The sequence below is a fragment of the Antedon bifida genome, chromosome 7 (assembly GCF_963402885.1).
Source record: "Antedon bifida chromosome 7, ecAntBifi1.1, whole genome shotgun sequence".
In the NCBI taxonomy this organism is placed as follows: domain Eukaryota; kingdom Metazoa; phylum Echinodermata; class Crinoidea; order Comatulida; family Antedonidae; genus Antedon; species Antedon bifida.
The window spans coordinates 12,113,374-12,127,260 of record NC_136232.1 but is presented as its reverse complement, the minus strand read 5'-3'; the positions used below and the strand labels follow the sequence as shown (position 1 = coordinate 12,127,260).

General features: G+C 31.3%; 2 protein-coding genes across 2 annotated transcripts; both read right to left on the bottom strand.

Moving 5' to 3' along the window:
- Nucleotides 1-1,118: 1,118 nt before the first annotated feature.
- On the bottom strand, nucleotides 1,119-4,219 carry LOC144849107 (uncharacterized). The gene is made up of 4 exons (XM_078706105.1): nucleotides 4,080-4,219; nucleotides 2,793-2,899; nucleotides 2,248-2,353; nucleotides 1,119-1,654 (listed from the first exon to the last, which is right to left on the bottom strand). Exons 2-4 carry the CDS (start codon nucleotides 2,884-2,886, stop codon nucleotides 1,528-1,530), a joined length of 327 nt encoding a protein of 108 aa, XP_078562231.1. The 5' UTR covers nucleotides 2,887-2,899; nucleotides 4,080-4,219; the 3' UTR covers nucleotides 1,119-1,527.
- Nucleotides 4,220-4,365: 146 nt separating this feature from the next.
- Nucleotides 4,366-13,019, bottom strand: LOC144849071 (uncharacterized). Its single transcript, XM_078706051.1, has 13 exons — nucleotides 12,998-13,019; nucleotides 10,243-12,601; nucleotides 10,059-10,120; nucleotides 9,810-9,960; nucleotides 9,547-9,707; nucleotides 8,675-8,826; nucleotides 7,881-7,961; nucleotides 7,620-7,731; nucleotides 6,743-6,820; nucleotides 5,845-5,972; nucleotides 5,540-5,656; nucleotides 5,115-5,225; nucleotides 4,366-5,026 (listed from the first exon to the last, which is right to left on the bottom strand). The coding sequence occupies exons 2-13, from the start codon at nucleotides 12,584-12,586 to the stop codon at nucleotides 4,939-4,941; spliced, it is 3,585 nt and encodes a 1,194-aa protein (XP_078562177.1). The 5' UTR covers nucleotides 12,587-12,601; nucleotides 12,998-13,019; the 3' UTR covers nucleotides 4,366-4,938.
- Between the last annotated feature and the right edge of the window lie 868 nt (nucleotides 13,020-13,887).

Here is a 13,887-nt window from a genome sequence, read left to right as displayed (position 1 = left end):
CAAATGAAATATTTCTCAATTATATATTATGAAACATTGCATGCAATATTTGTAAGAGTATAGTCAATACTTTATAATTAACTAAATAATTGATGATCAAATTTTCCTTAGTTAATTTCCCAGGTGATAATACTAATTCATTGTGTCTCCACAAACTATACGCAGTGACGTCATTATAATATTTAAATTTTTTAAATAGGCCTACATTCTGGTTATTTTCATCTTAAACTTGTTATAATTCCAAAAGTGCCTAATTGTTTGTTCCTAAAGGAAACATGAATGAATCTACAAAATAATGCAAATCATTCTCAATTGGTACCATCACACTCAATTGGTACCATCACACTCAATTGGTACCATCACACTCAATTTGTATCATCACACTCAATTGGTACCATCATACTCAATTGGTACCATCACACTCAATTGGTACCATCACACTCAATTGGTACCATCACACTCAATTGGTACCATCACACTCAATTGGTACCATCACACTCAATTGGTACCATCACACTCAATTTTGTACCATCACACTCAATTGGTACCATCACACTCAATTAAAATCTATTGAAATTAGAATTATATAAAAATTAAACAAACAACTGTTTAACACATATTTTATCCGATATCCAGGTGTTATAAATGGTATCATTATCATTACTTGTTTGTTTATATAGAAATGATTGGTTTATACTTACTCTGGTGTCTTTGTTATCATCATCAAAATATTCATAATTTGAAGTTAATGGTTGCATTCCATTATATACGCATCTGGGTAAAATATATGCGTAAGAAATATCAGAATGTTTAAATGCTGGCCTATTGTTATGAATCGATACCGACGACAATAGACTGAAACAGCAAAACTCTATAAATGTTACTTGACAGTTAAATACCACGATGAAACACATCCTTTATAACTAATGTTGTAGTGAAGTTAGGTTCGGAAATGGGTTGAAACACGATTTTATCGAATTCACTTCTATCTTTTCAAAATAAGACAATTATGTCATACTCGGTTAGTATAACATAAAAAACATTCACTCATCAAACTATGTTTTGAAACATTATCATTATTACATCTGAAAAAAACATGGAAGAAAACATAAAAAACGTTAAGTATAACAGCCGGGTATTTTTCAACCACTTTTTTATTCAATTCATTAGTTTAAAGAAGACATTTACAGAGGAAAGACTTCTAGGCAAACCTAGTTTATTTAAAATACTTTTTGAGAAAAAAATATACACATTTGTAAACTGCGATACCATTTAAATCGCTTGTACGATTTTTTGGTTCGCATAATGATGCCTACACTAGCTTAAGCATGACTTAATAACATTTTACTTAACACCTACGTAATCTATAACAACCGATGACGACAGTAATTACGACGTTTCTATTAATACTTAGCAAAAATCACACCACATGACAGCAATAAAGCATGACGTAACGAATCTATGTGCATGCGCATAAACATGATGATGACGTTTTTCAACGAGAATAGTTTTTTGAAGTGTTTTGTATTAGTAGTCTTCGGGACATGGTTTCTTTTCATCAAACTCATCGACTGCTCTGCTTTTACATTTAGGTTCATCCCAAATAAACCGACAACCCTTTGGTGGATCAAACCAATCAAAGTATTTTGGTACGCTATAAAAACAAACAGTTTGATGAAATAATACAGGATAAATGAAATACACTTAGGCCTAAGTTGATCTATTAAAATCTATTTAACATAACAGCCAGTCGGTCCGTCGCCCGAATGTTTGTAGGCAGCAACAATAAATGTTATAGCCTTAATTGCGCATAAACGTTATTAGAAAATCATTAAAAACATGTTTTTTCATGGCCAAAATAGTTTTACTAACTGACTCGACTCGTCAGGGCGATACAAAATCTAGTTAAAGATGTATTCTCCCCACATAACATGAACAATGAAGATTAATGAAAAAAACTTTGGATAGGCCATTTCGCAGTTTTAATAAGGTTAATCACTTCCATAGAAAAAAAAATGTTTTCACTTATAAAAAGACAAAATAAACGGTTAGATTCAACCAAAACAAATTGACTTCCAGTAAATTTGACAGTGTGTTCAGGTAAATAATTTGTTTTTCGATCCAATTTTTGGTCAAAGTGAATAACTATTATGTGACATTAAAATGGCATATTCAACAACAAACAAATGTTCAGGAGGACAATATATCTTTAAATAAAAGACATGGATGGATTGAAAGGCAACTTACAGTGTACAACAAATTGAGAAGGCTCCATGACAGTTGCATTCCTTGCAGTCCTTTGTGGTCCACTTGTCTCCTAAGGTATACTCTTCTGTACCGTCCTTACACGCGTCTTTGAAAGGAAAAAGAAAACTTAAAATCACTTGATATATCAAAAAATGTCTTTGTGTCTTGAACATGGATGTTGATGATAGTTGGGATTCATTGATGTTTTAAAACATTTTCTCATTTAAGGTGGGACAACATAATGTTAGCGAGGTGTGTCATATCTTTGGAAGAAAAACTCAAACTCACAAAATTTCGCAACAATTGTTTTGTTGTTTAGCAAAAACAAGTCCTTGATCAAAATTAATTTCATTGTGTCAATCTAGACGTTGACAAAAAATTGCAGGTTGAGTCTGGGAATAATGTTTAAAAACATTTTCTCATTAAGGTTGGGCCAAAAATAATCAGCGATTCGAGTATTTTGAATTCAATATTCGCTTTATATAGATGGTCTTATCCTCAGTACCCATTTTTATGTTTTATTTATACATTAAAAAAGAACTTACATGGACCAAATGCTGCCTCACATTCCATCGACCTGACTTTGGAGATCATAAGAAGAGAAAGAAGAGATATCAATAGACACACCGAAGTCCTCATGGTGCCGTGGGATCTAGAAAAAAGAAAACCAAATCACGGTATTCACTATAATCACTTTTTTTACAAGTATTTTGGACTGTACACTAATAGGTCTACTTTGCTTTGGTCTGGGATAAAGCACCCTAACTTATCAGTTATTAAAAATCCTATCCTAGGCCTACAAAATTCAATCAAGATGATGATGCAAACAAATATTGATTAAACTAAGTTTCTTAAGTTAATATTATATAGAAATATCAAGTTATTACTAAATAAAAAAGCCGAGACTAAGTATTGCAAATTTTGGTTAATTTTATTTTCTATTCACAAATTTACTATTACGTAATAATGTATGCCAATTACAGTTCATCTTCTCTTTAGTTTCATAAATGAATAGCATTTAATGTAATAACAGAATTATGACCTATCCAGATGGTAATATATTAAACTGAGGCTTGCAATCTGTGGATATAGAGGTAGTGTTTATTAAACATATGGAATTCCATTCAGACCTAGTTATTAACAAACATGAATTTTATGACATAATGGCATTGATACAAGAATGGCGCCTAAACTTTAAGGGTGTCTATGAAGCGGGTCAAGACAGTGTCCTCATAATTAGGAGTCTGTGATATTACTTGCAGAGTAGAGAGTCGTCAAAGTCACAAGTACCTGGTAAACGTCTTTGAAAAAAACAATTTGAACTGAAAAGTATCTACGGTATGAAATAATCCGGTTATTTTTACGGAAAAATTATACAGATCTTACAATTTGACAGATTTTTACAATATCTACAACAAACATTTCTAAACAAAAATCAATATTTATTTTTGTTTAACTTTGTTTTAGGTAAGACTAACAGCAATAAAGCGCAACTTTGGTGACTTTTGAGTTGTATCAGAGTACCACTAATAATAAAAGGTACCTATAATAATTATATATAATATAATTCAGCTAAGCTTGACAAAACCGCGCGACTTTGTAAGTTCCATATACATTAAAAAGTAAATTCAATTACTAAATAACAGTACATTTTAACCTCTTAACAACTTATAACCAAATATACTAAACATGTAAACTAATAAGAATCGTTAAAAACAAAAAAGGAATCGAAAAACACAAATGTTTCCTGTTTTTGTTCACAAAATTATTTAACAATTATTAGACATTTGCAAAAATCTAGGCCTATAATATCCAAATGAATCAAAACCTACCTTGAAATCGACGAACAAAAAAGAGGTGTTGACAGAGGTCCGAAACGATAGGTTGCAGACGATACCGACGGATCCGCGTATTTATACGCGCTTCAAACTTAGTGATGTCAGTAAACATTTACATAGCAAAGCTATATTTTAGTTTAGATTATGATTGTGTATAGGAATTGACGTCGATGACTCCGCCTCTAGGGGATGGGCCACCATATTTGCCCAACAGCATACACTTTTTGAGGTATTTTTGAGAACGCATAAAACGGAACGTATAAAATAGACTATAGTCCTATTATGAGTTTGAAATCAGTTGTATTAGTTCACATAAAATAGGTCATGTTATATAATATACATAGTACTGTATGTTATTTAATTTAATACATTGATAAACATAAATAAAATGGATTAAATGTAAATTTACGTAGTATCAAGATTCAATATTATCATTGCATACATCATTCAGTATTAAAAAAATAAAAAAATATTAATGAACATTTGAAATATATTGCTAAAATTACTATAAATCATTACATAATAATATTTATATTAGAAATAAAACGCTAGTTATAACATTTTAGAACTAGCATCATTGAGCACTTTTACCTCCGTGACCGGCGTTTACAACCTATTATATATTTTATTTTGTTTCTATGGCAGAAGAGAGGCATTACTTCATACCGGTCGATCACAACTATTACTATTACAACCAAAACTATTCACTCTACATCAACATCACATCTTCCACTTCCAGAAATAATATTATTACCATTCCCATTTGAAAATAATTGTACAAAAATATATAAACACATTAATAATTGTCAACTGGCAATTGCACACACATGTAAAAAAAAAGCAGCAATATGTTTTAATCAAACTTCAGAGCTGGAAATTGACTCTTGATTGAAGATAAATTGCGTAATCCCTTTACACCATACAGTTGCAACACCTCCAATCTTTAAAAAAATATATAAAAATCATATAAAAATCATGCAACCAGTGTACACATGAAAAAAAGAAAATATGTTTTGAAAAAACAATTACCGATGACAATTCTGTAATAATTTCAAGACACTTTTTTCTGTGACATCTTTGCAGAAGTTGAGTTTTAAACTTCTCAGGCTTTTTCCACAATAACTTGACAGAGAAGAGATACTGTAAAATAAAACACAAACAGATATATTACTTATCTCAATACAATTTATTGGAAGGGTATTTAATCCAATAAAGACCGGCCAATTAAAAATTCTACTTAATAGACAGACACAAAGATAATTAAGTCAAAAACTTGTCTTTATGAAGTCCTGGACGTATTTGCTTTATACCCATGTATGAATTTGTAGATATTTCTTAACCCCTTGTTCAACTTTTAAAATTTGTTTTATACAGCAGGTTGTATATAATAAAGGGATAAATTATCTAATAATTATGAATTATTTATCATTGTTTAGTTGAAATTCTCAACAAACCTTTTATAATTGACTGAAGTTGAACTTAGATCTAGAGATGACAGATTATAGGAGCTTTTAGCTAAGGAGTGTACACCTTGGTTTGTTATCTTCTTACAGCCAGACACATCAATCATTCTGATAAAATAATAATCAACTTTTATTTATATACTGCTTGCATTAACTTGAACATTCTTGATTACTATTATAAAAACAAGAATTTTAATTAATTTGGTTGAAGTTGTTTATATTAAATAAAACAATAGTTTTACAGTTTAGTCAACACACAACATGATGGTGCAAACATTTGAGGCTTAAGTACTTACTTGATGGTGGGTAAGTACGTTGATATTTCAATTAGCGATGCGTCTGTAAGGTGACCACAATTTGCTAAAGAAATGCTTTTTAATTTCTTGCAACTTCTCACTAGCTTCCGTACTGTTGTGTCATGCATCTGAGAATTTAAACAGTTTTAAATAAATGCTTAATTAATTAAATAATACAAAACAAAATGCAAATCTGTACATATCATAGCCGATTTAGAAAGCTGCTTTGCTGTGTGACCTCTTTTTGCATAGACAAGAAAGCTGGACAACCAGTTTTACCTAATCTAAGGGGTACAATATTTTATTTGTATTTTTATTATTACGTGAGATTGCCAGCAAACAGAAATAAGAGGCATTTAATTGTTATTTTGATTCATTCTGTTTTTTATTTGTTTGGCTGTAAGTAGTATTAAGACTTAAGAGTAGACGTAGGACTTGATCAGATCTTGTAACTCACAGTGTGTGACAATTTTTGGAAATAAAGTTATTAAATATAAATTATAAACAAACAAATTTTATTTTCCAGGCAATTACATATTTCTACTTGATGCCTAGACAAACTGAATTAGGTGAGTAGGTGTTAAAGCACTTCATATGACATTTAATCAATGTTGCCTCATGAGAATGGTACAACCCAAAAGGATCATGCAGACGTAGCTGAATTATACAATTCATTATGCAACATGCCCCTTGAGAAGCGTAGGCTTTGGTTGTATGGAAATTATGAAGCAAATAGACTTTTAAAAAACTAAAAACTAGACTAAAATAATTTTTTTTCTTCAAATTCTGCTTTTAGTAGGCTGGATTGATTTTGGATTTGTGCACGATTAGATTAATAGATACGCTATTTTTTAGAGCCCACTTAATGGCACTAATTCCAACTTCCAACCTTTCCTACCTGTTTACAGCCTCTCATGTCTAAATTCAGAACATGTTCCAGATGAGTTACCATGGTCACCATATCATCATCCGTCATCTGAAACAATCACCACAGTATTTAATAGCATAATATTTCTACGGCATGATGCGATTTCAGTGAGCGATTTTAACATTTTTTGGGGGAGGGCAATATTGGGGAGAGGACCACAGAGCTACAGTAATCTCTCTCATAGAAAACCTTTGTTCAGTAAATTTTCAGTGTTTACAGTAATAATATAAATCGTTTAATTTTAAAAGTAATTTGTTCATTAAATATAGTGTGCAAAATTAAGATAAAAATACTTGTGTAATGCATCAATAAAATCCTCAGCATTATGAAAAGTTTAATTATGGAAAACCATGTTCCATACGGAAACAGCTTTATATAAAAGCTACATTTCCTGGCCGTTTAATTTCCAATTTGCGTAATGGCACCCAAAGGTATAATATAACATTTGTATCGTGTTATTATATAATAAATTGTCATTATTTATTTTGTTAATTTTATCATCACATATTTCAAACATTATCGGAATTTAGAATAGACTTAATTTGCAACATTAATTGAGTTGTGTTCACATTCCAGAATTGGATCAAACTAGAAGTACTGAATTAGTTTGATAGGCTATGCTGCATTTCATTACATCGTGTACGTTTACTGCTAAATGTAAATCAACAAGAAGGATCTTCTCATCATAGAGCTCTGTCTACACTATCAAACTAGTTTTAAAAATAATGTGATGTGCCCAAATATCGTAGTGATATGACATCATCATGTCCATATATAGGCACATCACATTTTGTTTGTCACATAAAGTTTGATAGTGTAGACAGAGCTTAAGAAATAGTATACAAACCTTGTAACACTGGCCAACATTCAATGTATGAAGGTGTTTACACAGTTTACCAACTTGTGAAATGACAGCAGGTGAAATGTTAAAACAACCAAATAGCTCCAGAACATTAATACTATAAAAGAACATACATTTCACATAATGAGATGTCAATGTCATTAATGTTGGCCTCTTTTATTAGAAACAATTTGGAACTAAATTGGACTCATTTAAACCATGATTTGTTGTTCAGATACATGTAGTTATTTTTAAATGAAAGCATACCTTTTGCAATGTTTCTGTAAGACCATATTGATAGAATCATCTGTTATTGCCTGGCAACCATTCAGGCACAGAACTTGCAACCTATAAATTTGCAGGAAAAATAATCATATCAAATTAATGGAAACAAAATATCACTATTTACATTATTATGAATTAATCCAAGTTGAATATCACTGCTTTAGATTAATATCTCATAAATCTAGTATTGCATCAACAAATCCTGTAAATACAACAAAATTTGTGAATTGAACAACCACCTGTAACCCCATGAGACAAAAATTGTAAAGTTAATTACTTCCGTTGTTTAAAACAAAAACACAATCTTCTCAATGAAAAATACTTTAATTTAAAGCTACTTATGTTGATAGGAAAACCTTATCTCACACAATCTCAACACTGAAAATGTGTTGTTGTACCGAAAGTGGAAAATAGACATACGGGGCTATTTTAAGAACCACCAACCCTTTCAACTTACAATATAAGATTATTTCAAAATATTTGTATTTTCATTAATTTTGTTTTTCATACACATCCATCAGAAATACCTTACCAATTACAGAGTATTTCTCAATATTATTATCATAATATGATAATAATTATCATAATTATTATTTAGTCAATAATTCATATTTCCTATCATCATAGACAGAAATGCTCTTGTGAATGTTAGACACTCTGTGACATCATTATTCTGTCATCAGATCATATAGCTCACTTAAACTAACAAAGCCAATTAGCTTTAACCTTTCTAATAAAAACATAAAAATAAAAAATAAAAAAAAGTGGGAACATACTTTTCGATAGATTCACCAATAGATACAAGTCCATTATTTGTCACGCTGCACCAGCTAACATCTAGACTTGTTAGCTTTACACAACGAGATGCATGCAGAAGAATAGAATCACCAATTAGGTCACCCCCCGTTGATCCACTCACGTTCAGTTTCTGGAAAAAGAAAATCATAATAAAAATTTCAAATTTTTTTTTAGTTGATTTTGCCAATAAAACTGTTATAAACACAGCTTTTACGACTGGGGTCTAGAGAAACTGCAGATAATAATAATTTTAGAACAGTATAATCTTGATTACGGTATTTGATTGAAACATGTGCCTGTATACCATTCAAGAAAACTAAAAAAACACTTATTCTACCTACAATCATACAGTTACTGTACTTTTCTGATTATGTAGTAGTAGTTTATAGAGCATCCTACATTTATAATCACTAAAGTTGTTTCTTTTTTTCTACATTGTATCTCTTAATCCTTTAATGTGAAGGAAAAAGAAAGAAATGATTTATTGATAAATTTTGAAATATTTTCCAGATGTTACAACAACCATCACTATAGCAATTATCCTTTGTTGAAAACATATTAATGTGACCTTTTAAACAATGTTTTTATAATGAGAAGAGATCTATAAAAGACATATTTTCATCCATTAATGAAGTCTAACTCAAATAAACATATTCTTCTTTTAATAACTACAGCTGTCTATATAGTCATTTTCAACAAATTCCAATTTAACCGATGCACACCATACTGTTTCATAACAGTAAATGGGATTTATGTAGAAAATATTAATTATGACTATGAAAAATATAAGAAATTGAAAGACTGGTATATAACTACAATAACTAAAAATCCTAATCCGCTGGTTTATTACCTTTAGAGACTTTGAACAGGTCCTAAACATCGTTCTCAAACCATCTTCAGTGACTTTGCTACCATTACACTGGAGTAAAGAAATGTCTGTTGGGCGCTTTTCACCAATTTGAATCAACCAATCATCTGTTAATTCTTTCTTCTTTAATGTTATTGTTTTCCCTGTCAATGTAAAATTCATAATGTTCACAGTTTTGCTTATCTTAAAGTCTAATCTAAAAAGTGGCATGACAAATGATACACAAGAAAGGTTAATACACTTACAAAGAAGTTCATCATTAGCAATGCGATGAAATGTTTGGCAAACTTGAGCAACAACAGCCAGACTTGATGGCGAGAGGTACGTACAAATGTGGTATAAAAGCTCATCTGGTAGCAGCTGCCATATTGACAACCCTTCACCTCCTCTTGGACTCTGTAAAAGAAGTTTCAAGGTTCACTTTTGAAATACGAAAACTTACACGTTTATCTAAATACTTTTTGATTTTAGGAAGATAAATACATTATACTTACATCAGATAAAAGTTGCAAAGTAAGAGGAGGAATACATTCTTTTTGTGAAATTAAATTAAAATCTGTAGAAAACAAGAAAAGTAATTATACAAAATAAGTACTGAAAACTCTCTTAAAACCTGAATTATTGAGAAATAGATATTAGTTAAATTTGGTCTATTTAAATATCAATGGACTTCCTTACCTGTAGACATGTTAGCTGGTGTTACAGTAAAGAAGTTTCCATTTATAACTTTCTTCTGATGTGACGTCTTCAATTTCTCAGCAGAATTTCCTTCTCTGTGTTTATTTCTTGATACTTCTTTCCCACTTCCAGTTGTTTTTCTATCTTTTAAAGAACTGCTTAATAAAGAAGACACTCTTGTAGCCAACACTGAACTAGGCAAGCTCGAGGATGTTGACCATCTTTGTTTTTGTGATTGTCCTCTACCAAGTAGTCTGTTGGCAGTCTTTTTCCTAGAATTCAATGGAGAAGTTGATTGTTTCTTTTTCTCTGCAGGCACTTGAAGCCTAACATCAGGGTCACTGTCAATTATTTTGTTGGGGAATGGTATTTCACCACCTGGTTCATGCTGGTTGTTGTCATCAGTAATAAAGGCAAGATCTAATGTTGGCGGTTTTCTGTCTTCAATTTCAGCAGAGGAGGGTACACAGACATAATCATTTGATGGTATATCATTTTCAAAATTGTTTTTAACTTTAGGAACTTGATGATAATGGCTTACTGAAGGTTCTGGGCTTCTACTCAAAGGAAGAGAATTAAATTGTTTATCATAAAAATCAAAAATTGGTTTTTCAGTATCCACATCATTTGTGTTTCTTATTTGTAAATTGCTTACATTTTGAGTTTGATTAATACAATCCTGAATGTTGTCATCTTCTACATTATCATTCATATCATCGTTTAATTCTATTTCAGGCTTTGGTGTCAAATATTCTCTTGGAGAAGCCGGGCTTGCAGAATACCTCCATGGAGCACTCTCAAAACACAATTCATCATCCCTTTTTAATGGCATAACTTCTTCTCGACTCATTGAAGATTTCTTATCTTCATCATCAGAACTCCAATTACTGATTTTGAAAGCACTTTCCTGTTGATTATGTTGCCATCTACTATTTCTGTTTTCAGTGGCAACCAGTTCCTCATGGAAGATAGTTGGACAATCAATATCATCACTGGTCTTATGTGATTTTCTTCGCTGCTTTTCTATTTGATGATACTTCCAAATGCCAATCATATGTTGTTCTGGTGACGTCGACCTTCGGTTCTCAGTACCGGTCTTTAAAAACTTGTCAATGCTATCATTGCTATCACTAGATAAACTGGGTTTATTACTTTCATGAAATGTTGAGTGAGATTTACTTTCGTACCAATGATCAACTCTCTCAAACAGTTTATTACTAGAGTTTGTAGCTGGTCTGTGAGTTACTAGCTTAAATTCATCATAACTTGGTGAATTTCTTGTCGATTCAGAACCCTTACTCTCACTGTATGATGCAGAGTAGACAAGAGGTGAATAAGGACGATTGTTTGGACGATGTGTTAGGAGATCAAAATCATTTTGATCGGATTCAAAAGTATGGTACAACTTTTCCTCCTCTTTCATTGATAAATCACTTTCATGGTCATTATAAAAACCCCACTTTTGGAGTTGAGATGATTCTATTGCTGGTCTGGATATCTTTGGAACATATTTTGATTTTCGGTTTTCAACTTCTAAACTTAGTTTAGGATATTGCATGTGATCATCTGATGATTCTGCGATAGTACTGGTATAACTTCTGTGAGATTCTAAATCAGTTGAATTTGAACGATTCAGATCGAACCGACCATCTGATCTTTTTCTCGGACTTTGAAATAAATTGTTGTCATCCTCTCGAGGACTACCACTGGAATCTTGATCTTTTGCATCCAGTTTAAATAAGTTAGTATAATCATCATTGTGTGCACTTGGTAGGACATGAAGATCCAAGTTATCTGTAGTAGGTCTATTACTCATTTCTCCTGTTTGACTATCTATCATTTTTGTACTAAGTTCTTTTATATATTTTTTTAGAACATCATCTCCATCTCTGGCAGCTTTCTGCAGAGAGTCTAGATCAAAGACATTTTCTTGTAGCCTAGGTGAAGGTTTTATCTTTTCAATGTCATCTTTATTTGTTTTATTATGATGGGTATTTCTTTGATGCTTCATTTTGTCTTGTCTTGTCTTTGGCCTCCTTGTTCTGGTTTTATTGTGAAGAGATAAATCTTCTTTCTTATCAACAGTTCGTTTTGCAGAATTTTCATTTCCATTGTTCAACCAAAGATTTTCCACTTCAGATTTACATGTTCTTGATAAATCATTCCTCCTTGTTGGTACCCACTGTGACTCCTCAAAACAGTCTTTTATAAGTTCATCTGGTTTCCGCCGGGATGTACTAGAATAATTGTTTGATTCTTTCTCTTTATTGAAACAATTCCTTTGAAAGAAATCCAGCCTTTTCTGACGGAGGTCTGCCAACTTCAGTTCTCTTTCGCTTTCCATTGCTTAATCATAAACCTAAATAAAATAAATGTGCGAATGTGACAATTTATTTCGGCCCGTCATGTTTACACGGACGTATTTTTAATATAAGGGTCTATCTGACATCATGCCCATTACATACAAGTTACATTACGTAATAGTAGTATAACTCCTGAAAAACTCAATGGATCATCCTCCTTATATTACAGTATTAGGCGAATGACGGTCGAGCAATCATCATCATCATGCACATGCTTAAGCTTCAGCCACCAAATCAACAAGTCAAAACTTACTCATTTAAGAACATGTGAAAGACTATGACCTGTAATATTGCATAGACTAACATTATAAATAAGAATATGCACCCAATACCTAAATGAGATAGGCCTATAATTAATATAATAATAGAATTGTGTAAGAACGAAAACTTACGAGCATTCCTTTTACGCTCCACTAAACCCGCCTTTACCAAGTGTTTATAGTGTCAAAGTTCGTTGCTATAGAGCAGACTGTTCCATTACGAAATCAATTAATTATCATCCGCGTTTTCTTTATACAGTATTATTAAGCGTTTATTGCATCCATGGGATCAATCAATAGACCCTATTAGTATATAAATTGTACTAATATAGTGGGAATATCTAAAATATGTTAATGCTCGAACTTCTATGAATTCTAAATAAGCACACATATTCATAATTCAGGATGGAATAACTCACCATTAAGTAAATGCTTAATTGGTTTCTGTATAGCACGGTATAGAAGGAGTCGTTATTTAAATTGTAGCATCGTTATCTCATTATAGTGGTAATCATACTGTATACATTTTATATGCATTTACAACAAGTATACAAATAAAAATAAGTGTTTTAAAATTTTTTTTCAATTTTTGGGGCCAAAAATTAAACTACATTAACAATTCATAAGCAAAAATAACATTTTAAGCAATAACAGCATCATTTATGCAATTTCCTACACAATGTATTTGATGAGATCAGAGCAATTAATTAAATTGCATTTGAATAAACTCATTACAGTTAATCAATAAAAAAAAACAAATTTAAAAAAAACGCAATTTTTAACATAATGTTCATAAAAAAAATGTTTATAATGTTTTGCTGAATAATCGTGGGTGTTGCCAATTACCTGGAATAATAAATTATATCATTACATAGTTGCATTTCAAATCGATTGATCCGGAATTAGTCTAAATTATTAATTTATAAAGGAGGCATGCGTTGCTTGCTTCCACGTGGGAGAAAAGGTCAATTTATATTGAACTGTATCAAAAGTAACCTTTTAAGCAGAACTTAATTACTGTA

Excerpts from the sequence above, each read along its gene's own strand:
- LOC144849107 (XM_078706105.1), bottom strand. The coding sequence starts at position 2,886 with ATGAGGACTTCGGTGTGTCTATTGATATCTCTTCTTTCTCTTCTTATG. Across the intron at positions 2,354-2,792 it reads TGAGGCAGCATTTGGTCCAT|ACGCGTGTAAGGACGGTACA; the intron begins GTAAGTTCTTTT and ends TTCCTTTCAAAG. Across the intron at positions 1,655-2,247 it reads TTCTCAATTTGTTGTACACT|CGTACCAAAATACTTTGATT; the intron begins GTAAGTTGCCTT and ends TTGTTTTTATAG.
- LOC144849071 (XM_078706051.1), bottom strand. The coding sequence starts at position 12,586 with ATGGAAAGCGAAAGAGAACTGAAGTTGGCAGACCTCCGTCAGAAAAGG. Across the intron at positions 7,732-7,880 it reads TTACAGAAACATTGCAAAAG|TATTAATGTTCTGGAGCTAT; the intron begins GTATGCTTTCAT and ends GTTCTTTTATAG. Across the intron at positions 5,027-5,114 it reads TTATTACAGAATTGTCATCG|ATTGGAGGTGTTGCAACTGT; the intron begins GTAATTGTTTTT and ends ATTTTTTTAAAG.